Source organism: Gymnoscopelus microlampas, assembly GCF_963454915.1.
Source record: "Gymnoscopelus microlampas genome assembly, chromosome: 11".
Lineage (NCBI taxonomy): Eukaryota > Metazoa > Chordata > Actinopteri > Myctophiformes > Myctophidae > Gymnoscopelus > Gymnoscopelus microlampas.
In genome coordinates, this window is record NC_139948.1 from 30,842,966 (window position 1) to 30,868,857 (window position 25,892).

Consider the following 25,892-nt stretch of genomic DNA (forward strand, 5'->3'; position numbering starts at 1 on the left):
TTCCTGTATATTAGGCTACACAGTAAAATGTCTAACACCCTTGCGCCAAGTCATCACGAAACAAGAATATGGTTTTAATTGCTTTAATCTTATTCAGCACTGAAGCCAGACCAGTCCAACGTACATAAGAGTAAAAAGGGCTCCCAGTGACAATTTTCTAATGTGTCACTGCCCCCTCAAACCTTCAAGTGCCAGATGCAGATTCACCTGATTGGTTATATTTCCTTTTTTTTTTACAGTAAATACACCATATTTACATTAAAACGTGTTTTTAGGTCTAGCGATACTGATTATTCATTAAATTAGCCTATTTCTAAATATCAGCATGGAGTAATTAAGCAACAAAAATCCATAGAAAATTCCAGCTTTGCAATAAAGGCTGCTGTTACAGTCCTTTATTGATTTCCGAGAGCTTGTCATTCAAAGAATAAGAAATGGAAACATAGGCTACCCAGCACAAACAGTGAGTGGTTCCAAATATTCAAGTCTTAAATTGAGTGAATTTTCCTGTCAAACACCTCACATACTGTATTTCAGAAAGAAAATAAATCTATCAAAGTTAAGAAAAGTGAATGAAATAAAATGTGTCTGACACAAATGCATGACCCTTGTCCCCAGCAACACTCAAAGAGCATATCACATCAATTAGATTGTTAGAACATGCTGAAATGAGTGAGACATGAACCACTGGTGTCATTCTCAAGATGAGGAAAATAACAGCTCAGTTTAGTCTGAACTTCATACAAACACGCATACAATGCAGATCGTTCGCCGCTCCATTTACACTGTACAATCTCTCACACTGCTTCCTCTTGGTGCATGCACAGACTGCACAATCTGCATACACACAAACATACTGCAGGATTCCAGTTGCCTAAGTGGCATTTGCACCAAGGCCCCTTTTGATTAGTTTGTCTCTCTCTCCTGGTGCAACCTGACACTGCTGTTATTTTTACTCGGCCTTGCGAGAATGCCAACATTCAAATTGAGTAAAAGACTTCCTTCCATTGTGATGCATCTGATGTTATTCCCACTCAACGACTGTGCATCCCAAAGATCAGGAAGCTGAAGAACACAGTGACTCCCACAAGGGAGATGGTCGCAGGGGCAGTGAAGAACTGCCTGTAGTTAATACGGAAATACCACACTACAGCCAATATCACCACAAAAACAGGCACCACCAGGCTACTGGTGCTAAGAGCTAGACCTGCAGCTCTGATTCCTCCAGAGACCCCAGACCCGACTCCCGAGCCTGCCCCGGATCGAGCATCTTCTTCTGGACTGGCTTCACACAAGGCTTGGGAAATGTGGCAATGGATCACACTGTTGTGCATGATATTTAGGGACAACAGAGTCCTTTTGGGATCCTGTAGCAATTGCCCTCTGTAGATCAACTTTATCTGACTTTCTCGACCTGAAAAGTATTTGCTGGGGGGAGAGAAAAAGAGCCATCAAAATATACACATGGGCTACAATATATTACAGTAAAATATGCAGATTTGTGTTTAATCCACTAACCTTTTCAGCAGACCCACTGTGTCCTGTGGCTTCAAAAAAGCGAGCTCTTCTGTGTCATTTAGGAACTTCAAACGGACAGTGATGGTAGTGGTAGTAGTTGCAGAACTGGGGGACAACACTGGCATAAACTTTGGGATCTTTTTGTCTTCTTCATCCAGCTCATCCTCCTCATCACCATCATTTAGCTCTTCTCCACCTTCTTCATCTTCCTCGTCATTGTCGTCGTCGTCATCATCATCGGGATGGTATCTACCAGTATGCGGTTGTTTGCCCTGTATGTTCAGCAGCAAGTCTGTTTCTGTCTCCCCACTCCCTTCACTTTCCCCTCTCTCAGTAACCGGTTCCCCTTCTTCTGGCTTGTTTTCCTGAGATGGTGTTGGTGTCTGTTGTTCAGGTGTGTCTGAGCTTGGAGGCCCTCCACTATAGTTACTGTGGCCTCCCAGTCCAATGAGAGAGGCATGGGCCCCGACAGTGAGGATGGTGCCCAGGATATGGTCTCCCCTATCGGCAACATGCGTAGAGAGCCAAGCCAAAACCAGGGCCAAGACCAGGAGCAAGACACCACCTGCTGCCATCACCTCATCTCCCATCCCATCCAACATGGTCAGTGCACACACCGCCATATCGATCTTATTATCCTGAAACAGGAAGGACCATGATTAAAAACGATTCATTTTCTCTCTCATTTCAAGGTAGATATAGCATACATTCATCACAATAGTGTGTCTAATTACAGTCGATAGAACAACAATTTTAGTGACGAGCCTGTATAAATGTGCCTTTGCTTCCTTGCTAGCCTTAGATCATTGGTTCTCAAACACTTTCATGTCAAGGACCCCCAAATGAATGTGTATTTGACCGCGGACCCCCCATCTGATTATATTTTGTGCCAAGGACCCCCATACAAGATGTGGCGTTAATGTCAAAAATATTAGAACATTTGTGAATGTCAAGAGTTTTTGGAAATAGCTGATGCATATAGGGCCCTGGGGGTCCCCGGGCCCCACTTTGAGTACCCCTGCATTAGACCACGGACCACCATGACTCTGAGCGTGTACAAATGTAACCAAATGGACACGTAAGGGTCCATTTGGTTACTTTGGAGTTACAGCCACACAAGGGTCCAATTTGGTTCCTAACTATCAATCATTTTGCTGGGGACCCCCTGGGACCGCCTTAAGGACCCCTGGGGGTCCCCGGACCTCACTTTAAGAGCCACCACCCTTAGATCATGGCGAACATAGTTTAAAATGTTGTTGCTCTCCTGGCTATGGCGTTAGCGAGCGCTAGCAAACTAGCCTGCTAACAGAAAAACGACCTTCGCCTGTTTTTACACCAATCCTACGAGCCTACGAAATGTAATGGTCGCGTACTTTAACGAAGTGTTGCTTCGGATGCAAGTCTTCTCATTTGAGCGTTTGTAAGTTGAAATCATGTAAACGTGCATCGCCTTACCAACTGTGTAATCAAATCATGTTTGGAGATCCAGCACACACAATGCTAGTTTAGCAACAGCCCGTTAAAGCCACCACATAAACACAGTCGACGGCGTGACGTCAGCACCGGTGTGTTTGCGCGACAGAGGGAGTGTTGGCAGATTCTGCGAGAGAAACAAGCAACCTGGTCTAGGTAAACGAGGCCAAAAGAAGAAACATGAGCACTCTAATGTTGGTTATTTGAAAACAGACGATCTACAAGCTCACAACGGGTCTCTTCGTGACGTGTTGTGAGCTTGTAGATCTGCTAATTTCCAAAAAATCTTGAAAGAAAAGTAAAACCTTTTTAATATATATATTTTAAAAGAACATGTTAACAACACAAATCTGGTATGGGAGTGGACTGGCACACAGTGGTCCGTGGACAAATTCATATTCATTTGGGGTACCTTGACATGAAAACCAAGTGTTTAAACAACATTAGGAAGCAAGCCCAAAATAAGCTGCTACACTTTAGAAACAAGCCCCAAAAAATGTACTAGAACCATGACTTAAAAAAAGCTACTAGACTTTAGAAACAAGCCCCAAAACAAGCTACTACACTTTAGAAACAATCCCCCAAAGAACGCAACCCGCAACATCTAACAATATTTACAAGCAACTTTACAGACAAATAAGCCCAAAGTGGCTTATAATAAGCGGACATGGCAACATTTGACTGAGGGAGCGCTTGTTTTGGGGGAGTTGAGGAGCTGCTGACGCGTCGAGTAAACAGCATAATACAAAACACATTGATAAAAATGTTGATCTTCTAATCAGCATTTCGAACCTGCTCTGGGGGACAGCAACTTGTCTGTGTGCTTAGACAAGGCAGTATTTGATCTGACAGAGGCAGTGCTGTAAAGTAACGTTCATTTACTCAAGTACTGTACTTAAGTACAGTTTGGAGGTGTTTTTTACTTTACTGGAGTATTTCCAATTTTCAGTACTTTTACCTCTACTCCACTACCTCAGAGGAAAATATTGTACATTTACTCACTACAATTATATGAAAACTTTAGTTACTAGTTACTTTTGATTATTATTACAAAACTCAAATAGCCCAAGTTTAAATAGGGCTGAAGTGGTAAATGCATGTATTGTAATAATAATCAAAATCTAAAAAGTACCTTGTAACTCAAGTTTTCAAATAATTGTAGTGGAGTGAAAAGTACAATATTTGCCTCTGAGATGTAGTGGAGTAGAAGTACAAGTATTGAAAAATGGAAATATTCCAGTAAAGTAAAAGTACCTAAAAAGTACAGTACTTGAAAAATGTACTTTCCACCAGTGCTGACAGGTCATGGCCAGCCAGCCAGCCAGTATCAGTGGTTGACACCAGACAAGAATAGCACAGCACAGTGTGAGTAGTTTAGATAACAGCTAGCTAGAGGATCAACTTGAAGAACAGGACATAATGACATCACTCAGAGAGGTACACATTTCTGGATTAAGCCTGCTCCTGCGTGAACCAGCCATAAAAACTGCAATTTAGTGATGCGTTTTAAGATGACTTTCCGTAGTAAATTATTATTATTTACTATTATTTATTATTATTTATTTATTTACTTTGATTATTAGAAATACTAATAATACTAATAATACTAATAATATTATTATTACAATGAATTTACATAATTATTTCTGGCCACAACAACTGCAGTTCTGGTGCAGGTCCATCAGGTGTGACTTTCTGACTAAAATCTTCACTATTAGTCACACAGTATCAACAAATCCTTAACCTTGGACTGCTGAAACGTTGGTCTTATACTGCATGTCGTTTAAAATCACACAAATGACATGCCATTTTGGGACGTTTCAAGCAGAAATCGTATTTATTGGCATACTTTTTTATTTTTTCAAGAGGCAGAAATATTTGGATGAAACATTTGCTTAAGATCTAGCAACAGGAAATACGTACTTATGACAATGGAGCATATTGGTAGAAAATTTCAGTACTGTGAACAGTCCACAGGCTGTATTCATTGGAATGTCCCATCATTGAAAAGGAGTAAATATGCCCTCAGAGAAGTCGGAATTTCCAATCTGTTGATTGTTACATTGCATCGGGCCCCTAAGTGTTGCCGTATGGCCCAACGACACTGGTGCTGCAGAGACCGTGGTTGACCACTCATCTTACGAACCAGGTCAAAGAAGGACTGGTGTTCCTGAGGTTGAGAGAGAAAGCAAGAGTGGTGAAGAGAGATAAAACAACACAGTATTACTGTAAGTGTCAATTTACTTATGGACACATTTGTACACTCCCTCTGAGTTACAGACCTGTAAGGGTCCATTTGGACACTCCAGACAATCATAATTACAAATGAACACTGTGGATTTTGCTGTGAAAATATTAAAGCTAGACTGTAGTGAAATGGAGGGGGAGAGGAGAGGTGATTAACATCATGAAGCTCACCACACAGATCTCAGCTGATAGAGATTCCATCCATTCACAGGCAGGGACAACAGGATATGAGTTCAGCATGACTTCCACAGTGGCAGGGGAGAGCACACAGTTTTTCAGCATCTTTACATGGGGACAATACAATGGCTGCTTTAATCCAAACATTCAAGAATAAAGAGTGTTTTATTTGTCACTCATACTACAGGTACAAGCAGTGAATTATGGGGTGGCAAGTGGCATGATAATACTTGATGTAATACAAGGTAAAAACACTTTTAGCAGCAATGGGAAGTGTGCAGATTGGGGTGGGGGATTAGTATCTCTGGATTATAGCATGTGCAGTAGGTATACAAAGTACATCTGCATTGATACAAATATATTCCAGTTATCACTTTGTTACAGTAATCATCTTACATGGAACATGAGTTGGCTTTACCTTGGGTGAAGCTGGCTTAGCTCCATGGTTAAGGAGTGAACGTGCTATTGCCTCAGGTTGCTGGTCTGGGTAATCCTCAACTACCTTTATGGGAACAAGAAAGAAAAAAAGTTTTCTGCTACCTGTTAATGTTATCTGGGAAATCTTTGAGATGCTTGTTAGCTGTTCTTTGACCCTGCTCATGCCCTAAATGCATTCCACACCACAGTCACTTTGCACCTGGAATAGACAATCCATGGGTGTGTAACCTGCACAGTTGGCTATGTCTGCCCTGGCTCCATGTTGAAGAAGGAGCTTTGCAATACGAGGACTGCAGTTTGCACAGGCATTGTGCAGGGGGGTATGCAGCTTCCTTCCTGCAGTACAGGGGTCTGCGCCTGCATCCAGCAGTATTTGGACCACACGGAGATACCGCCCTGCCTCAGCTGGCCTCTCAGCTGCAGAGCAGGCTGCATTTAGAGGGGTCTCTCCTTCTCGATTCTTAGCTAACACGTCTGCGCCATGGGACAGGAAAAGCTCCACATGCTCCTCCAGGCCGAGACGAGTGGCCACATGCAGAGGCGTGACGCTCGACTCTCTTGTCCTCACATTTACATTGGCCCCAGCTTCCAACAGCAGGTTAGCGCACCTGGAAGAAAATACACAACACGTTGACCATGTGAAGTACCAACACATCAAATACCTGAAAACCATTGGCTTCTCCACTTCCAGCGAATTGTTATTACACAACCTCGTCATCACCTTTCATGTGCAAAGATACCTGACAATAAACATCATACTGATTCTGAACTTTATCACTCACTGGAATGACTGGGGTGAGGTGCAGAGGTGAAGAGGGGCACTGCCGTCTGCTGCTAAGAGGTCTGAGTCTGCTCCATGAGAAAGCAGCAGCTGAACACAGACTGTGTGGCCACCTATACAGGCATCATGAAGAGCAGTTTTGCCACCAGGGTCATCATCCACCTCTGCCCCACGAAACAGCAGCTCCTCAACACAACCTGTGTGCCCCCTGCTGGCAGCGAGACGCAAGGCTGATGTTTGCTTTATTTTGGAGCTCAGGGTCCACATGCCTGACAGTGGAGCACAAAAGGGAGGGAGGAGTATACTGTATACAGTGAGAGTGTATATACAGTACATGGAGGAAAAAGAGACCCAATCAACATTTTCTGTTACATCTAGTATTTAGGATGTTTGGCACTTATGTATCATATAAAAACTAAATAAGAGTCCTGTGAAACTAACAATATACAGTATGTATGTATGCATGAGTAATGCAGGATCCTATCACGCTTCATAACTCACCCATTTCAGGGGCCCACACCATCTCCTCATGCACGGTCTCCATCAATGCATTGACCATAGTTGGGTCCTTTAACACGGTATACACTCCCTGCATGCCCCCACACATAAATGTGTTGTGCACAGCCGTGTCTCTGCAACGAACTGGATCTGGAGGAGCCCTAACTACCTGGAGTGGCCTACGAGGAGGCCTGGGTGCTTGGGGCAGAGGGGCCCTGGTCATGGCCCTTCTATGAGCCAACGCCTGCCTCGCATCTTCCCAATCCTGAAACTCCTGCTCCAATCTCATGGAGCGTAGCGACGTAGATGTGAAGGCAAAAGTGTCCTTTGACATGACATAAATTGAGGCTCTGGAGCAGTGGTGTTTTGGTCGTTGCACGGGACACTGTATGGCCAGTATTTTTAGGTCTTCTGGCCAGTAAAAGTCAGTTTGATTTTTTTTTAAAGAAAAGAAAAAACTGTTAAAATGGTAGATGGTTGAGACAGAGAGAGAACCCCAGGTTTAGTTTCAGCTAAGTTAGGATGTATTATGTATTTTACATTCAGAAGGAGCAAAACAATACTTCAGAAGAGGTATATAATGCAGAATAGCTTTTACTCACCCTAGTGTGAAAATAGTTTTCACAAGGCTGCAGACAATGGACAGGTCAAATATAAACACGAACATGTTCAAGTTTCATTCTAGAATGACATATTTCTATGAATATGTGCATTAAGAAGACGTCCTTTAAAAAGTGAGGACGCAGTCACAAGATTGTTGTCCAGCACTGGTTATTAATAGATGAGAATGCAAACTGATACTCTGTTGCAGTCTTACCTAAAGATGGTAACTAGGTGGCAGTATTATCAAAGAGGTATATTCCCCTCCCAATCGGCTCTCTTTTAGAAATATTTTCTTTATTACCCTATACCAATGGGTGGCATCGAGCATGGAAATGATTTACACACTGATCTACGATATTGCCATTGTCATCTGTTCAAATATAAATACATATAATTATATACATAATGAAATATAGTTATTTTTTCAAAGTTAAAAGCAAAACATTGTAGTCGCAAAAGTTATATGTATATATGTTTTACTTTTTTGTTTAAATAATCCATCAAAAGTTATGGAATAATTGGATACATGTTTTATTCTATATTTCCGGATGTAGCCCCCTCCGTTTAAGCAGCGTTGCCATGTCCACTTATTATAAGCGATTTTGGGCTTGTTTTTCTGTAAAGTTGCTTGTAAATATTGGTAGTTGCGGGTTGCAGTTTTGGGGGCTTGTTTCTAAAGTCAAGTGTAGTTGTTTATTTGGGCCTGTTTCCAACATAGAATAATGTATTATTATTTAAACCAGTGGTTCAAACATTTGCATGCCAAGGACACCCAATTTAATATGTATTTGTCCACGGACCCCCTCCCCTGCCCCATCTAAATTATGTTTTGTGCTAGGGACTCCCGTACCAATTTGTGGTGTTAGAATGTTTCAATAATATTTCACATTTTTCACTTTCTGATATTTTCAAATAAATATCCAATGCTAAAAGTGCTCATGTGGCTTCTTTTGGGCTTGTTTTTATAGACCTGGTTGCTTGTTTCTCTCCCAAAACCTGGCAACGCTGTCAAGCACGTCAAGTAAACATTGAATACGTAAGCACGTTGGTTAGTTGCTTGAACGTAGCCGCGCCAAGCTGAAACTGCATACGATTCTTCATGTATCAACAGTCCTTTCTGTTTAAAGTAGCACGATGAGAGACAGTGGAATATATGTACACTATACACCGTCGTTAAATGATAATTGATTATATCTCACTCTGGTTCGTGTTCGTGTCAGTAGTGATTTGATAAGTTTGTCGGGATCTTAGCAGCAATGGTAAGTGGGCCAGTCCAGCAGAGCTAATAGCAAACTAGCATGGATGCAGGATAGGTGGGCACCCTTATTTTATGTTTAACTCTATGGTGGGCACTAGGGACATCTGGGCACCTCGATGTAAAATTGGCTATTTTATCCAAAATGTAAAAAAATGTAATATTTGAAAAATGGTCTTAAGTAATGTAAAGTATACATGAACATGCACGGTACCTAATTATCAGACTTAATTTTATCCTTCAACTTGTTTATGACTCAAAATGACTGGATCTAGAGATTTTGTAGCCATGGTTCACATGACGCTTGTATACAGTCATGTTTCAGGGCTAGAGATTTTGTAGCTATTTGTAGTAATTGTAGAAATATTAGACCTTAATTGTCTAATGTTTAAGCATATTCTAATCATGTATACTTTACTTTACTTAAAAACTTAAAAAAAAACATTTTGGACAACATAGCCAATTTTACATCGAGGTGTCCAGATGTCCCTAGTGCCCACTGGTCCTGTTACCACTAGCATTACCTAAAATATAGTCTGACCTTTTACAGCTCAATGTCACTAAAGTAAGCAGTGTTTGTTTTCATATTACATGTATTTTGTTTGAAATATACAGCATTTATACAGCAATATTTCTTTGTTTCAGGCCTGCAAATTAAATGGATTATTCAGCATTGGAGACGACTTTGATGAGGTGACCACTATTCACACCTGATTGCAATAAGGACATTATTTGCAAGTCCAAGAGTGTTCTCATTGATTAGCGTTATGTAGCCTTATTGATTTTAGGTTCTGCTCTCTCTCGCATGTGTTTGGTAGGACCTGCTTGGGACAGACTGGGATCCTCCAACAGTGTGTCTACCTGCCAGTGTGGCAGCTGCTGTAACATCATCTACTCTGCGTGCGTCCTCTGCTCCTCACGGTGGACAGAAGGGAATTTCCCTCCAGCAAACTGGAGAAACATCCACCCTCCATAATGCCACTGAATCACACAGTAGCACACCAGCTGTTATTGCACAGACTGCTATTGCACAGACAGTTTCTCCATGTTTGAGACAGCTATCTACTGTCCAGCAGCAATTCCATGCTTCCTCCCATAACTCTCCTCAGCATTCCATACAAGGAAATTCTCACATTCACACTAACGGGCCGCAGAAGACCGTGTTGCCCCAGGATGATTTCGATGATTGGGATCTTGATCTGGCAGACCTGGATGAGAGTGATCCCCAGATGGAGGTTGGAACCCACATCCCACAGTCTGTTCAAACCCTTGCACCACCATCGGCGACAAATGTATCTTCAGCCAAAAAGCTGCGGCCCTCAAACTGTGGAAGGACACAAAGTGTACCCAGTGGGGGCTTGCTTTCGCACAATACTCCCTCCAATCAGACATCTAGTTGTAACATACCACATACCACCTCATCCAATGCACCCTTCACATCTCCAGGTCAACGTCCTTCTTTCCTACCGCCCCCTCCCCGAAGCCCTGCTGTTTTCTCTGGGCCCTCCCCAAGACCAGTTAATAGAGGGCCCTGCCAGTCACAGAGACTGTGGGAAACACCTGGACGTTCCCAACAAGGCCGCAGCATGTTTGAGCCTATTTCTCCAGCACCGTCTGCCTTGTCTTCACCTGGTCTCGCTCCTCGCCCCCACCCCCACCACACCCCTGTTCTTACCAACCATCTGGTCCAGTTGGTATCTGCTGCCAATAGAATTCCCAAGAGAAGGCCACGCTCGGACCCTAACCGCCCAAAGACCCGACGGTTCCCTGGCCCCGCTGGACTCCTGCCACAGCAGGTTAGTTTCATCTACACATGCTGGACTCAGTCAGTAATAGTGTGTACAAGGAACTCGATCTCAATTGCATTTTGTGTTCCATTTAAATTGACCGCATTTACTGCTTTGCAGACCATCCAAAAAAACACTTTGTGACAAAATGTAGTTAATAACTGTACTAAATGCAGGAAGTTACACTTCCACATCATGTCAACATAAGTTTATAAATATTGATAACAAATATCACACTAAAATGCCAGAATTTCTTAGATATACATCACGACCACTAGCTTAAAGGACAACTTTGTTTTTTTACAACCAATGTTTATGTTTTAGATTGTAATTAAAGTAAATAAAAGATGAGTGTTAAAAAAATTAATTTTACTGCTTTCTATAGTTTTAGCAATTTTCACAATCTTTTTTACAGTGTTTTCACAGTGGGCGGGGGCATTCTGTCCGGTGGCTAAATATGTCTTTTTTTAACACATTAAACCTGCGTTTTCTTTATTATTATTTACAGTAGCTCTTCTAGCCCCCAATAACTCACATCTGGCCATCTCAGACAGCCGGACCTTTTGTATTGTGTAAAAAAGGCCTATTTAGCCACCGGACAGAATGCCCCCGCCCACTGTAAAAAATATCGCAAAAAATGCTAAAACTATAGAAAGCAGTAAATAAATAAAAAATTACACTCATCATTTATTTACTTTAATTACAAGCTAAAATATAAACCTTGGTTGTAAAAAAACAGTTATCCTTTAAGTACATTAACTTCCTGTTGATCATCCGCTTTCACCCCCACGTCTCTCCAAGCCTCCCCTTCAATGCTCTGTTGCCTCCGAGTCCTTAAAGATGTGTATCGCAAAGTTTGAAAACCCCTGACCTAGACTGTATGTATGACATGCATTCACCTATTCATACAGTCACACACCCAACGGCTTCAGGCTTCAGCCATGAAAGACACCGTCTGCTCATCAGGAGCAAATTGAAGTGATGTTTGTTGGCAGGTTCTTAAATGGAATGCAAGCAGAACAGAATAGAAACCTGAATAAAAAAGACTTCCTGAAGCTTTGCTGGATTTATTAGTCTGAGTTCTTCAGCGAATAACAGGAACGGTCTGTCTTTGTCCCTCTATTTTATTTAAATGAAGGATTCTGCTGTTTATGATATATTATACTCCTTCAGTGAATATACAAGATGTAGTGCCCACACACAAACATTGTGGTAATATTAATTGTTTTATTTTATTTTCATTCATAATTTTAGTTTGTTTTTCATTTATAGCCCCACTAGTGGGAGCGTGCTACTATAAATCAAACTAGGTTGGAAATGTTAGTAAATTAGTTTACATCACTTTTCTCAGGCTGCTAGAAGGGCTTTTTCACTCGTCTTGTTTAAAGTCAAGTGGTGTGCGAGTAGAGACGAAATTAAACTGGGGGTTTTATCACCCTTTTAACCCATTATGGCCTGAGGCCGATTCTACATTCTAAATCAGTGGTTCTCACACTTAGAAGACTTTTAAAAAATGTTCAAAAATAGCAGATGTCCAAGCTCACTTCGTGCCGCACTGCGAGCTTGCATATCTGCTATTTTTGAATAGCCAACGCAAAAATCTAAAATAACATGGATGCTTTCCCGGTTTTAATGGATTAAATGTATTTATTCGTTCTTACTTTGAATTATATTTTACTTTTGACTGTGCACACTACAGTCACATGTGAGTTCATTATTTTTTACTGCTCCTACATGAATCAGAATGTATTTTCATAATATAATGAAGACTCAAAGAAATCTGTCCTTTTATTTGTTTGTTTTATGCATTATAACACTTCCATATACTAATAAATTGTTCTCTCTGTACTGCAGTCTCTTGGGCAGAGCCTTGATGATATAGTGGTGTCTATTCCTCAGACACCAGCCCATGGTGCTGTGGCTCGATTACCAAGCCAGGTGAGGTCACAGTGTTATACACACAAAATGTATTTAAGTCCCCCTCCAGAACTTTTACACTTTAATGTATTTCAGCTTTTTGTTTCCCTGTGACAACCCACTGTATAGTGCTATAAATTCCAGAGGCAATATAGACCATTTTTGAGAAATAAGGTGGTAGTCTGCCTGGCTACCATAGCTGTTGCTAAGGGGGCTTCTAAGTATGCCACTCTGTTCTGAGATATTTGGTGGAAGCACAGCCTATAACATGTAGGGTTGGGAACCTTTAGCATTTTAACGATTCCGATTTCTTAACGATTCCCTCTTAACGGTCAGATTCCTTAACGGTTTTCTTTAATGATTCCTATTGGAGGTTCCAAATGGACCCTAACAGGTCTGTAACTCTGAGAGTATTATGATGGTCCCTGAATTGTAAACGTTTGAGAACCACCGGTATTGTAATTGTATAGCAGACGTGAAGTCCACATGCCAGCTCCGTCAGTGTGATAAAAAACGGTTCCAGAAACGGTCTCAAATGGGATGGAACCGATTCCGGTTCCGCAGTGTTGGATCTGATTCCTCCGGTTCCGGATCCCAACCCTAATAACATGGCAATGAATTCTCACTCATGCTGACTAATAAAGGAATTGCCTTATTGGATGGCTGACCTTGCCAACCGGTGGGCTCCAAACAAAAACATCTTAAATGTTATTGTACCACCAATCAGACACAAACAACTGACCTTACAAGCCAGAAACGGTTCAAGCAGTTGAAAAGTCATAGCAGTTCAGAATGTAATTTTCCTGTGGATGTAACCTTCATTTACAGGGTCCTAGCTCACAGAATGAGGAGGAGGAATTCAGTGGTGGTCCCTGGGCAATGATGAAGGCAGAAATGGGATTGGATGAAAGGAATCCTTCTTGTTTCCTACATTCCTACAGTGTGGTCATGGTGCTTCGCAAGGTAATCTTCACCGTAATGATATAATGATAATAAACTGTTTTGTTCTTTGGAGTTGAACATTCTACCAGCACCGACTGAGGGAACTTTCTTGGTGGGATGTGCATTCTTACATGCAACATTTAAACAGTAAACAAGTGGCTCAACTATGCCACACAACCCTTGTTGCCTGCAGTCTAAATAGCTTCATGAATGACAATAAAATGAAAATTTCAAAGTAATTATTAATTAATCGAAACAGCAGCAGGTACAATGTACAGAGGAACCACAAGGGTCACCTCCTGACTTAGCCTTATCACTGCAAAGAAGCTTGTTCTTATGTAATGGAAAGAAGGCAGGTTTTTGTAATGTTATTCTCAATAATCCCATTCAGTAAGCTTCGGTATGCACATATTTTATACTTGAGTGCAAATTCAAGTGTTTCCATGAACAGAGTGATTCATCATTATTTTTCGATTTCTTGCGTCGGGTACGCTTAAACTCATGTCTCAGAGCAATGCTGTTTTTGGTTTCACGTTGGCTATTTCTGGTTGCCTTTTATTGTGTTAAATGGAGTGTGGAACAATGCAAATGGGATGCACTGGAATGCACGTCTGATTTACGCATAGGTCTGATGTATCATCTGATACATACAAGTAGGTCTGTCACAATTATTACATTAGCGCCTAATCGCAATTGTTTGAGATAATAACAATTATTTTTGCATAATTGTTTCCATGTTGAAACATTTATTTTAAAAAAATAGTGCAAATGGCAGATCTACAAGCTCACAATGCACCGCTGTGCAACTTGTGAGCTTGTAGAACGGCTATTTCCACTGTTAATGTGTGAATCGCTCGTCTACCTATAAAATACACTAAAATCTACGCTAAAATATAGTAGGACATTTACAAACGGCTTTGTGAATGAGGCCCAATGTTCTTTATACTGTATATATTATGTATAATGATGAGGTGAAAAGACAGTTGCTGGTTCTATCATTGGCATGCTTTCTGCATGTCAGCCACATTTCTTTCTTTATTTGCCATCATCATCCTAGCTTGCGAGTACTATTGGCATACTGAGAAGTGAGAACAGAGTCACACTTGAGGAGTCTGTTATAATTATCTCTTCTGTGGTATTTCAACGTTTCCCCATGAGGCCCCCTTCCAAGTTTTTATGAGAACCTTCCCCTTCCCGTCCAACAAATACGAACTTGCAAACCAGTCCTTAGTATATATGGACTTGAACTTTTATTATGATTGAAAACAGAATAAAGTGAGTCAACATTAGATCTAAATTATATTATTAGAAATAAGGCAATTCCATAATTATAAATGACAATTTTCATGTAAAACAATAGTTATTTTTAGGTCATTTTCCATCTCAGGTATGGCCCTCCTGCAGTCAATTTGCGCCCCACTAGGGGGCTCTAGCATTTGGATCCCATCAGTGGGTCATCGTCATTCCCTCTAGAGACCATGTTGTTTTTCCACCATCTTAACATGGGACAGCCGTCAGTGGCTTGGTGTGAATAATTGATGACTGTTTGATTTATGAGCATCGATCAGTGGCAGTTGTTGTAACTTGTTGCAAGCACTCCAAAATGGTGGTCTCTGTTTTATTGTCATCTAATTTCATTAGTTTCTTTTTTACTGTTATCTAATTGTATTCATTTCTTTGTCTCACTGTTCATGGATACCTCTACCAAGGCTGCCCTGAAACAACTACCAAAGAATAAGGTACCCAACATGGCCGTGGTATTAAAGAGCATCCTCCACACACACGCTGACGCCAAGGCTGTTTTTAAAGACCCAACAGGTAGTTGAAACACACACACACACACACACACACACACACACACACACACACACACACACACACACACACACACACAGATACTACACGCATAGATGAGTGTTAACACAAACTCGGAGTACTTCACAGGGCACATGGCGTACCCGTTGAACTCAAAAGAGGGAAAAGAGGCTCAGAGGGAAAATATAATGTGTGTGTAAGAGCGAGGGGAGCTAGATTTGTGCTATTTGCCTCATATTGGACGTTTGCTCACTGAGAACTTAACTGATTGAGCTCCATACATCAAGTAGGAAACCAGAGTTTAGCTACTGAAATATGCTTGGGTTTACACATGCGCACAGGCAGCAGGTAGAGTATCAACACATTGTCAGGTTCACATAGAATGGTAGCCCACATAGGGAACATGATAACTTTCACAGCAACCCGATCGCCAGAGGAAACGTTCTCATTGAACGTTTTTCAACGTTTCTCAAAATCCGTGCATAGCCGCCTCGCATCTCCCCCATTGTGACTAAACCATTTCGGAGGCGCGCAGTCTCAAGGGAATTGTCGCCGTGTGAAGGACCACCGAGCGAGCTAAAGCGAGCGAGTTGCCGTCCTGAACATTGCGACATTCCCTTGAGCCTACTCAGCGCCGTTTGAGTTACGTACCGATAGGCACAGAATCGTAAATTTTGTTGTGGGGACTGCTCTACTTCCGGGTTTTTCCGGGTTGCGACTGGTTACGCCCACCGTGGGACTCCCCGTACATATGCACGGAATTTGGGGGTTTCTAGGCGACTATGCACGGAATGACATGCACAAATCCGTGCAATGTATACTAATTCTCTGGCGATCAGGCTGTTCACAGATAAAATCCATATGGTACTGTAGATCCACAAGAAAAAGAAAAAAGCCCATGGCCAGCCTGGTGACAGGCTCACATAGGGCAGCAACTTTCACTGGTAAAATCCACATCATGAATTTTACCTGTGAAAGTTACCGCGCTATGCGACACATTACGCTATTACTAACGGCAACTGACAAGATGGCAGTGCTTAGACTGCAGTTGGTAGTGTTTTTTTTTTTTTTTTTTGCAACTTATTTTTTTTATTGTTATCATCAGATTGACACAATTTATGCATAGACAGCAAAAACAAAAGAATAAGAAAGGTAAAGCAAAACAAAAGACATACAGTTAATAAAATAAAATAAAAATCAGGAGTAAAAGAGAAATATACAAACATCAAAGAACCGAAGAATGTACAATATCCTCACACCTACACTTGTAACACATTATGTAATATCCACACACATACCGTACATTCAGGCTATCAAATACACACAATACAAATCTCTTTTAAAAAAAAAATATATATATATACATCTTATAACTCAATGCGTGCAAAAGGCGTCCACTTTTTGGTAAATTGCTCGTTTTGTAGCCTCAACAAATAAGTGATTCTTTCCATATCTCTAATCTCTTTGACTTTATTCAACCATTGCTCGGGGGTCGGAGGGAGCAGACTCAACCAACTGATTGTGATGCATTTTTTGGCTGCTGTTAACAGTATCTGAAGGAGGTAAATATTCTTCCTGCCTTCGAAACCCGTCGGCACAATTCCTAGAATAGCCGTCTTGAAATCTTGTGGTACTTGAGTATCAAAGACTTTATTAATATCGCTGAATACTACATTCCAAAACTGCCGTACTTTAGGACATGCCCAAAAAATATGTGCATGGTCACCGACCTGCTCACCACATCTCCTCCAGCACTCGCTTGTAGGAGTAGAGCCTGCTCTGGCAGTCAGTAACGGGGTCTTAAAAAACCTACTCATAATTTTCCACTGATATTCTCTCCAAGAATTAGAGTTTGTTACTTTGTGCGCTTCAGTGCAGGCATCAACCCACTCTTCTTGGGTAATCTCTTGTTGTATTTCAGCCTCCCACTTTGCTTTTATATAAAGAGTGTCACTGGGAGCCATTGATAATAGATTTTGATACAAATTAGAAATAATTTTTCCACTTGAAGCTCCCTTTTGGATGTCAATCAGAAAGCATTCTAGACCAGAGGGGCTTCTAATTTTGTCCCAGTCCTCGTGATTTTCTAAAAAGTGCCTAAGTTGGAGGTATCTAAAAAAATCGGTTCTAGGAAGGTTAAACTCGTTTCTGAGTTGATCAAATGACTTTAGCTGGCTGGAGTGACATAACTGGTGAATGAACCTCAAACCTAGCCGTCTCCACCCCCCGAATCCAGCATCCAGCCTTGATGGTACAAAACCCCTAATACATCCAATTGAAGACAGGCCAGATGTTGAGAGAGGCAGTCTAAACTCTTTCTGAACATCCTTCCATATTTTCATTGTGAACCTCGACCAGGCACCAATGGCGTCTACGTTGATATTATGTCCCGAAAAAGGGAGGGCTGCTAGTTGTGCCTGTATGCATAGAGATTTTTCAATTTTTAACCATCTAGTTGATTCAACATCCTCCAGCCACATGGTCATGGACCTCAGTTGGGCCGCCCAGAAATAATACTTAAAATTGGGGAGGGCCAGTCCACCTGCGTTCTTGGCCAGTTGCAATGTTTTAAATCGAATTCTTGGACGTTTACCTTGCCAGATGAATCGCGAAATCAATTTATTTAGGGAGTTAAATGTAGAGATCGGTACTGGTATGGGGAGCATTTGGAATGGGTATAGTAGTCTAGGCAAGATGTTCATGCGTACTATCTCCACCCTCCCGATCAAAGAGAGGGGCAGGACCGTCCATCTGTCCACATCTTCTCTGATCTTACCAATGAGACTAGAATAATTTGCCTCAAATAGTTGGTTTACTGTTGGCGTTATGTAAATGCCCAAATATTTAACCCCAGTTCTTGGCCACTTAAAAGAGAAGAGAGACCTGGTTTGCTGTGGTATAAGCCCTCCAATGTCCATAGCCTCTGTCTTGTCAATATTGACCTTATACCCTGAGTAGCGTCCATATGTCTTTATTTTATTTAAAAGGCAGGGTATTGATGTCGCTGGTTCCGTGATGTACAAGAGGACATCATCGGCATACATCGAAATCTTATGTTCCTCTCTCCCTATCTTCACTCCTTTGATGTCATTCTCGTCTCTTATCAATTGGGCCAGGACTTCTATAGAAATATTAAATAGTAGAGGAGATAAGCTGCAACCTTGGCGGCAACCCCTCTCCAAGGCAAAGGAGGAGGAGCTATCTCCATTTACGCGCACCGAAGCTTTTGGGTTAGAGTAAAGTACTTTGATGCAGTTTATGAATGTTGGCCCAAATCCAAAATGCTCTAATGATTGCAGTAAAAACTCCCAAGAGACTCTATCGAAGGCCTTCTCGCCATCGAGCCCCAAAATCATTAACTCTTTATGTTCCTTCTGGGAGTACGTCATCACATTCAAGAGCCTGCGTATATTATTACCAGAGTATCTACCTGTAATGAACCCTGTTTGATCAGGATGTATGATTTCGCTTATAATCGAGTTCAATCTGCGGGCCAGAATTGTTGTCAGTATTTTCAAGTCACAGTTCAATAAGGAAATAGGCCGATATGAGCCACACATTGTGGGGTCCTTCCCCTCCTTATGAATTACTGTAATTACGGCCTCACCCCAAGTCTCAGGCAGTTTTTTTGTCCGAAATGAATGTTCATAGGCTCGTAATAGAAGTGGGGAGACAGAATCTGCAATTTTTTTATAGAATTCGTTTGTATAGCCGTCTGAGCCTGGGCTTTTATTATTTTTTAGAGTGGTAATTACCTCTTTAATCTCGGATTCTGAAACCGGGGCTTCCATTTTGTTTCTTGCTGCTTCTGAAAGTTTAGGAAGATGAATTGTTTGTAGATATGTTTTTATCTCATTAGCATCATTACATGTGTCTGTGTTCTTATACAGTACTTTATAAAAGTCTGCAAAGGCGGACGAGATGTCTTTTGGTTTTGAAACAAATGAGTTATCTGGTAATTTAATCTTGGTTACTGTCGATAAGGCTTGTTGTTTCCTTAAGCGGTATGCTAATAATCGGCTAGATCTGTCTCCACTCTCATAGTACTTTTGCTTGAGAAACCTTAAATTACGTTCCACTTTCTCAGATGTTAAGTTATTCAGTGCTTGTCGAGCATTCTTAAGCCCTCTAAGTACTTCAGGGAGTTGTTGATCTTTGTGTTGGCGTTCTAGCCTCTTAATTGTATTTTCTAAGTTAACTCGATCTTCTTCGTTTCTTTTCTTTTTGGCAGATGCGAAAGCAATTATTCGTCCTCTCAAATATGCCTTGGCGCATTGCCAAAGTGTCACGGGTGAGATATCTGGTGTCATGTTGAATTCAAGATAGAGTTTTATTTCCTGCTCCATAAATTTTACAAACTCAGTGTCATTCAATAATCCTGTATTAAGTCGCCACCGCTTGGATGAATAGGACCCTCCCAAATCCCATGATAGGGCTACAGGTGCGTGATCTGACAATGTAATTGGTAAAATGTCACATTTGATTACTCTATAAGCTTCAGATTTGGGGGTAAATATCATATCAATGCGGCTGTAGGAATCATTTGGATTGCTGTAAAAAGTAAAGTCCTTTACTCTAGGGTGCATGTGTCTCCACACATCCACCAATCCGGCCTCACCACAGTTATTTTTAAGAGCTCTCGACATTGAGGAGAGGGGTGTCCCTGTAGCCGGCAGCCTGTCGAGCGAATGCGATAGTACTGTGTTCCAATCTCCACACATCAGCAGTATACCTCTTGATTTCTCTAATATTAATTTGAATATTTTTGCTATGAATTGGGGATTATTATCGTTTGGGGCATAAACATTTAGGAGAGACACCTCTGTACCGTCAATTGTGCCATTAACCAGAATGTATCTGCCCTCTTTATCATTAAACTGGGATTTAAGAGTGAATTGCACCATCTTGTGGATTAGTATTGCTACACCACATCTCTTACTATTTGGGTGAGAGGAAAAGAATACCTGACTAGCCCAGGATCTGTTTAGTTTCTTGTGTTCAGCATCTGATAGATGACTTTCTTGTATATAGGCTATTTGGCAATGGAGTTGTTTTAATTGTGTCAGAATTTTCTTCTTCTTGATTGGATTATTGAGGCCTTTAACATTATAGCTTATGACCTTAAGTGTGGCCACCATGGTATCAAAACGTGGAAATGTGACCATCCTTCTAGATTGTGACCTAAGTGGGACGCCTTCTGCACAGAGCGAGTAAAACAATGAGAAAAAAGAGGAAAAGAGAAAACATTTAACAAAGGAAAAATTGTGCTGACTCTAACAATAACAACAAATCGCAATATGGCATAACATTGAACATATATACATACATGAGCATTCTGGACTCCAAAACGATTGACCCACAATTTAGTGAATCTCTCTCCGCGTGGCAACCCCCCCACTGCCTGACATCTTTGCTGGTTAACATGTCTCCAAAGTTGAGGGGAGCCTGCCACCCAAGAGAGGGATAGGAGTAACCAGATCGACAAAAGAGTCGTCCGGGCCTGATGAAACATAGCAACGCTAAGATAGAAAATAAAAAAGTAACTGAGAATTGACCTTGTAAGGTCTTGGCCGCGATAAATAGCCCAATAGAGTTAAACCCCCCCCCCAGCCAAAGAATCCGCCCCCCCCCATTATGGTAAACCTAACTTATTACAAACCAAATTATACATAACCTTCTGTAAGATATCATGAACACATGTTTAACCTTCTATTTGTCCTAAAGTGTGTTCACATTGAAACAAGCTAATGTTGTCCTTTGGCCCATGTGTTAACCTTCCATCAGACCAGCATTGTTATTTACGTGAAATTAAGTGAATTTAAATCTGGGATATAGTGAATTTAAGAAAAATTAAAATAAAAAGACACCCCCCCCCCCACACACACACACACACACACACACACACACACACACACACACACACACACACACACACACACACACACACACACACACACACACACACACACACACACACACACACACAAAATACAATGTATACATAGTCAGAAAAGTAGTTTCAAAATACACATACATACAATTATACATACCTACATATAGACACACACACACCCACATGCATACACACCATCCACCTGCCTAAATAGGCTAACTGAACCCAAAAAATAAATAAATTACAACATGCAGCATGCAGCTGGTATAATATGACTTGTCATCATTTCTTGTTTTTCCTTTTTTTTTTTTTTTTTCCTTCACAGAGAGATTTATATTAACACAAACAATACCCCAATCCTCCTAGAGAACAAAATAAGTCGAGATAAAAAAACGAAAAGTAGATAGATGACCAAAAGGTCGCCATTCCAATCTTCAACAATCAATGTTGTGTCTAAACTTTACTGAACGGTCTACCATAATAATTAAGTCCCATAACGTCCCGTTTATTGATTACTCACTCTCACCGAACTGAATTGTAGTTTCCTCTGAAGAATTAGTCCCCAGTTGGCTTCAGCAGCTCCTCTGCGTCGCGAAGAACGCTGCGTATTTTCGCCGCATTCGTCGCTCCGTCCCTGCCGGCTATCTGCCATCCGATGCGCCTCTGCTCTCGGTCCAATTTCTCCCACTCAGACAGGTCGGTCTTTATGCCCAGGTCTGCCAGTCCCTCGGCCGCTTCCCACGCTGAAGAGAAGGTCTTTGTTCCGCTTGGAAGCTCCACTAGTAGCTTTGCAGGATGGCGGGACTTGAACTTTATGTTCTTAGCTTTTAGTTGACGTTTCATATCAGCATATTCTTTGCGCCTACGCTGTACTGCGGGGGAGTAGTCGTTATCGAAGCCGATTCTGCTGTCTTTGTATTTCAGATCTTTCTCCTGCCATGCCTTCGTGAGGATTTGTTCCTTCATCTGGAAGTCGAGGAATCTAGCCACAAAAGATCTCGCTGGTGCCGTTGCTCCCGGCTTCTTGACTAGAGAGCGATGCATACGTTCCAAGCGTAATTCAGTCTCAGGGGGCAAGTGTAGTAGATCTTTGATGAAGTTTTCACCCCACTTTACCGTGTCCCCCGATTCTGACCCTTCGGGGACCCCGTAGACCCTCAAATTATTTCTCCTGGAGGAATTCTCCAAAAGTTCACATCTGTCTTCTAATTCTCTCTCCCTCCTGAGCAAAAAGCCGAGGAGTCTCTGGTTGAGAGCGCAGCCATTTTCATTTTCACCAACTCGACTTTCAACCTCGTCCATTCGAACCCTCAAACCAGAGACCGACTGTTGTATCTCGGTCATGGACACAGTCAAAGTTTCCAATTGTCCATTTACCTCCTGTCGAAAGGTCCGGATCTCGGCGAGGATCGTCTCGGTGCCGGGGTCCATACTTGTTGTGTAGTTTCCAGACTCGGGTGATAATGGCGTCGCCTCGGCTGTGACCGGCGGCGTGGTTCTTGTGATCTCTCGTCGCCCGCGTTGGGGAGAGAAGTGTGATTGCCGGGCTGTTGTAGACTTGTTTCTAATTCTTTCACTTTTCCTAACTTCTTGGTTCATAGTACGGTGAGATTACATTTTAGAACTCCATAAATTATTCGGGAATATGTTGTTTTTTAAGCGGATTACATTGGCCAGGTCAGAGCAGCTCTAGAGTGCTGCCATCTTGCCGGCGTCGTGGGCGGAGTTCCAGTGTTTTTGTTTTTAGACAGTAGAGGACTGTCAGGGACCGAGTTGGTCGGAAGGAGAGACACAGGGAAACGTGGTTGTTGGTTTAAAAGACTGTTCCTTTTTTTTGTATTTATTTTTCTTTTTGTGCTTTGTTTCAAAATAATCAAACAATAAATGTGCTCAAAATAAACAAATCAAACTAAATAACTAAACAGACAAACACAACTGAACTGAAAACTGGACTAACTAGAATGACACAGGAGGTGGACATATATAGGGATGGGTCAGACCACTGTTAACAAAAAAGGGGGAAAAGACAAAGACTACCATTAAACACACACACTCAAAACCCCTGCCCCACCCCATGGTACAGAGGGACTGTGGTTCAATCCAATTTGTCCAGATTAGCTGTAGATCCATAGCAGCTGATCCCCTCTGCTTTGGCCAGCCCCTCATGTCCATATATGTCCGTCAGAAACCTCCCACAGCACTAGTAACTCAAAGAAAACTCAGTCAAATCAAATGCAAACAAACTCATAGAAAAACAACTAACCAATAAACTGTTATTCCAATGGGTTGTGTGTGGTTACATATATTAGATGGCAATTGTGTATAATGTACAACTGAAAATAAACCAACTAAATAAATAAACCAAAAGGAATCACCATACCATAGGCTCAATGTGTGGCTGCTGAGTCAGCCATCACAAGGACTTTGCTCTTATGTTTGTATGTGTCCCCAAAGGAGAAATACAGGGAACAGTGCATAGGTCCCTACTCGAGGACAGGCTGGGTGAGCTCAAGGCTGGAGCTGTCCTACTCCTCAAACAAGTAAGAGCACTCAAGTAGACTATTCAAATGCTTTTAATTCAGCCTATGTTACCCTGGTTAATGCAGTACTCTGGTTATTGAAATGTTCAGGTAAACACTGTTAACTCATTTCCAAAATTGGGATAATGCCTCAATCGGCCTAAGCAAACCCCATAGCTTTCAATTTATTTGGGCATGTAAATGCTTTGTCAGACATACACAATACATATATCTGAATATGTGTCTGAATATGTAGCTGCAAGTTACGATGAGAGACCTGACTTGAATGAAACATGTAAACACAGGTTATTGCCATAATCAATCACGCTAAGACTATGGATGTAAATGCTTCAATCAAATCATGGCCATCATCAGACTTGATGAAGGCCAACTGTGGCCGAAACATTTTACCATGTAATGTTTTCTGTGTTTTAAAGTAAACTTAACACTTAGGAGCAATGCTGTTGTGTTGTTGAACTTTTAGTCTTTTGAACAACATGATTATTCCCTGTAATCAGTGTATTAGTGTGCATATTAACACACAACAAAAAGTTTGAACCTTTTTATGGTAATAGAATCCCATGCGCCCCATCACTTAAAATATCTACACTATGACTGAGATACAGGGGCTTGTATGTCATTTGTGCTGTGTTTTGGCCTCAAACCTCTGTCTGTTTTGCCGTGTGGACAGGTGGGTGTGTTCTCCCCTTCCCATCGTAACCATTACTTGAATGTCACTCCCAACAACTTGCTGAGGCTCTACCCCCCTGATGGAGTCTGTCTCCCCTCCACTCAGCTCTCCCCACCAGCACTGGTGAGTCTCATTCTCATGTTGTCCTATGCTTCTTATTGGGCTAAGCACATGGCGATATGATGTATGTATACTCTACTGTAAACCACTTTGTATTTTCTAATTTGTGTGATATTGATACCTTTGAGGGGGGATGTTGCCTTTATTTAATTATGAGCAACACCATTGATCATTGATTATATATTATCCTCCTGGTTGCATGGCATTACCTGTTGGACCCTGATGAAGGCTTCATATCCAAAATGTTGGAGTGTGATGAAAAGTCAGTATAGCTATGAGTTATAAGCTATTTATTTGATTATGTATTTCCCATAGCACATCTGTGTGTGTCCTTTCTGCCTTTGGGTTTGTTTTCAGATAATTCATAATAAGAAATTGAGATGAATCCAGTATGACAATAATTGTTAGTTTCAGCTGTATTCTGTATTCCACATATCAACAAATCACGATACAAGTCGAGTACGATGATAAAAACGTTGTCGTCTCAGGCTGTCAGCTGTCTCCTAACAATGGATGGCATTTCTATTTAGGAGCCTGTGTTGCCGTCGCCCATCCGATTTCCCAGCATCCCCGGGGACCCCGTGTCTAGGATGCAGCTGGTGTTTGATGAGGAGGAGAACGGAGAGGCAGATCAGGGACCACAGGTCCCAGCAGGCTCCAGAGATCAGTCCAGTGAGGCTCACCTAGGCTGTGTTGATAACACAGCGCTGCAGGACCCAGCCTGGGGTGCAGGTGGGATATTGCACACTTGATAATACTTATGGAGAGGAGGGAGGGAGAGACGGCAGGAAGAGAGATCTAGGGAGGGAGACGATGAGTAAATAAAGAATGAAGTGGGAATATTTGTTGTATGTATTGTAACCAATATCTGGTATCTGACCTTTGTTTGTTCGTTCTGCAGATGATGACCTGGATGAACTCTTGGGAGAGTTACCAGAGGAAAACCTGCTGCTTTGAAATTAAACTTGACATCATAAATTCTTTATAGTCCTCCGCTTCTTTGTCTGTTATGATAGATTTGGGTATCCCTTTGTTTTCTTTCGACTGCTGTCTCCTCACAGTAGTAGTGCTATGAACTCATGACATTGTAAAATGAATACACTGTAAAAATACATATTTTCAGTTTTTTTTTCAGTCATCTATAAAAGTGGGAATGTGTTCAGTGTCCAGGTGAAAAATGTTTGGAATCTGCACACTCAGGAAATGGTCAAACACCAT

At 41.5% G+C, this 25,892-nt stretch overlaps 3 protein-coding genes across 5 annotated transcripts; 1 reads left to right on the top strand and 2 right to left on the bottom strand.

Annotated features, from left to right (window-relative positions):
• Window positions 1-69: 69 nt before the first annotated feature.
• On the bottom strand, window positions 70-3,092 carry tmub2 (transmembrane and ubiquitin-like domain containing 2). The gene is made up of 3 exons (XM_084071734.1): window positions 2,974-3,092; window positions 1,519-2,156; window positions 70-1,428 (listed from the first exon to the last, which is right to left on the bottom strand). Exons 2-3 carry the CDS (start codon window positions 2,139-2,141, stop codon window positions 1,035-1,037), a joined length of 1,017 nt encoding a protein of 338 aa, XP_083927860.1. The 5' UTR covers window positions 2,142-2,156; window positions 2,974-3,092; the 3' UTR covers window positions 70-1,034.
• Window positions 3,093-4,743: 1,651 nt separating this feature from the next.
• asb16 (ankyrin repeat and SOCS box containing 16) lies at window positions 4,744-7,881 on the bottom strand. Of its 2 annotated transcripts, none has more exons than XM_084071134.1 (7): window positions 7,735-7,881; window positions 7,136-7,540; window positions 6,636-6,903; window positions 6,053-6,461; window positions 5,834-5,917; window positions 5,410-5,520; window positions 4,744-5,161 (listed from the first exon to the last, which is right to left on the bottom strand). In XM_084071134.1, exons 2-7 carry the CDS (start codon window positions 7,464-7,466, stop codon window positions 4,976-4,978), a joined length of 1,389 nt encoding a protein of 462 aa, XP_083927260.1. In that variant the 5' UTR covers window positions 7,467-7,540; window positions 7,735-7,881; the 3' UTR covers window positions 4,744-4,975. The 2 variants fall into 2 exon arrangements, with proteins under 2 accessions (XP_083927260.1, XP_083927259.1); XM_084071133.1 differs by having other exon boundaries at window positions 7,136-7,543.
• Window positions 7,882-8,817: 936 nt separating this feature from the next.
• hrob (homologous recombination factor with OB-fold) lies at window positions 8,818-25,648 on the top strand. Of its 2 annotated transcripts, XM_084070954.1 has the most exons (11): window positions 8,818-8,994; window positions 9,636-9,683; window positions 9,809-10,786; window positions 12,632-12,715; window positions 13,523-13,657; window positions 15,346-15,454; window positions 23,799-23,884; window positions 24,555-24,677; window positions 25,205-25,273; window positions 25,319-25,406; window positions 25,576-25,648. In XM_084070954.1, exons 1-11 carry the CDS (start codon window positions 8,992-8,994, stop codon window positions 25,629-25,631), a joined length of 1,779 nt encoding a protein of 592 aa, XP_083927080.1. In that variant the 5' UTR covers window positions 8,818-8,991; the 3' UTR covers window positions 25,632-25,648. The 2 variants fall into 2 exon arrangements, with proteins under 2 accessions (XP_083927080.1, XP_083927079.1); XM_084070953.1 differs by having other exon boundaries at window positions 25,205-25,406.
• The last annotated feature ends 244 nt before the right edge of the window (window positions 25,649-25,892 follow it).

Bases quoted from the DNA above. Each gene is read 5' to 3' on its own strand.
- tmub2 (XM_084071734.1), bottom strand. From the start codon at position 2,141: ATGGCGGTGTGTGCACTGACCATGTTGGATGGGATGGGAGATGAGGTG. The intron at 1,429-1,518 runs GTTAGTGGATTA...CTCTCCCCCCAG, and splicing joins ACAGTGGGTCTGCTGAAAAG to CAAATACTTTTCAGGTCGAG.
- asb16 (XM_084071134.1), bottom strand. From the start codon at position 7,466: ATGTCAAAGGACACTTTTGCCTTCACATCTACGTCGCTACGCTCCATG. The intron at 6,904-7,135 runs GTGAGTTATGAA...CTCCACTGTCAG, and splicing joins GGTGTGGGCCCCTGAAATGG to GCATGTGGACCCTGAGCTCC. The intron at 6,462-6,635 runs GTGAGTGATAAA...ATTTTCTTCCAG, and splicing joins ACCTCACCCCAGTCATTCCA to GTGCGCTAACCTGCTGTTGG.
- hrob (XM_084070953.1), top strand. The intron at 9,684-9,808 runs GTGACCACTATT...TGTGTTTGGTAG, and splicing joins TTGGAGACGACTTTGATGAG to GACCTGCTTGGGACAGACTG. The intron at 13,658-15,345 runs GTAATCTTCACC...ACCTCTACCAAG, and splicing joins TGGTCATGGTGCTTCGCAAG to GCTGCCCTGAAACAACTACC.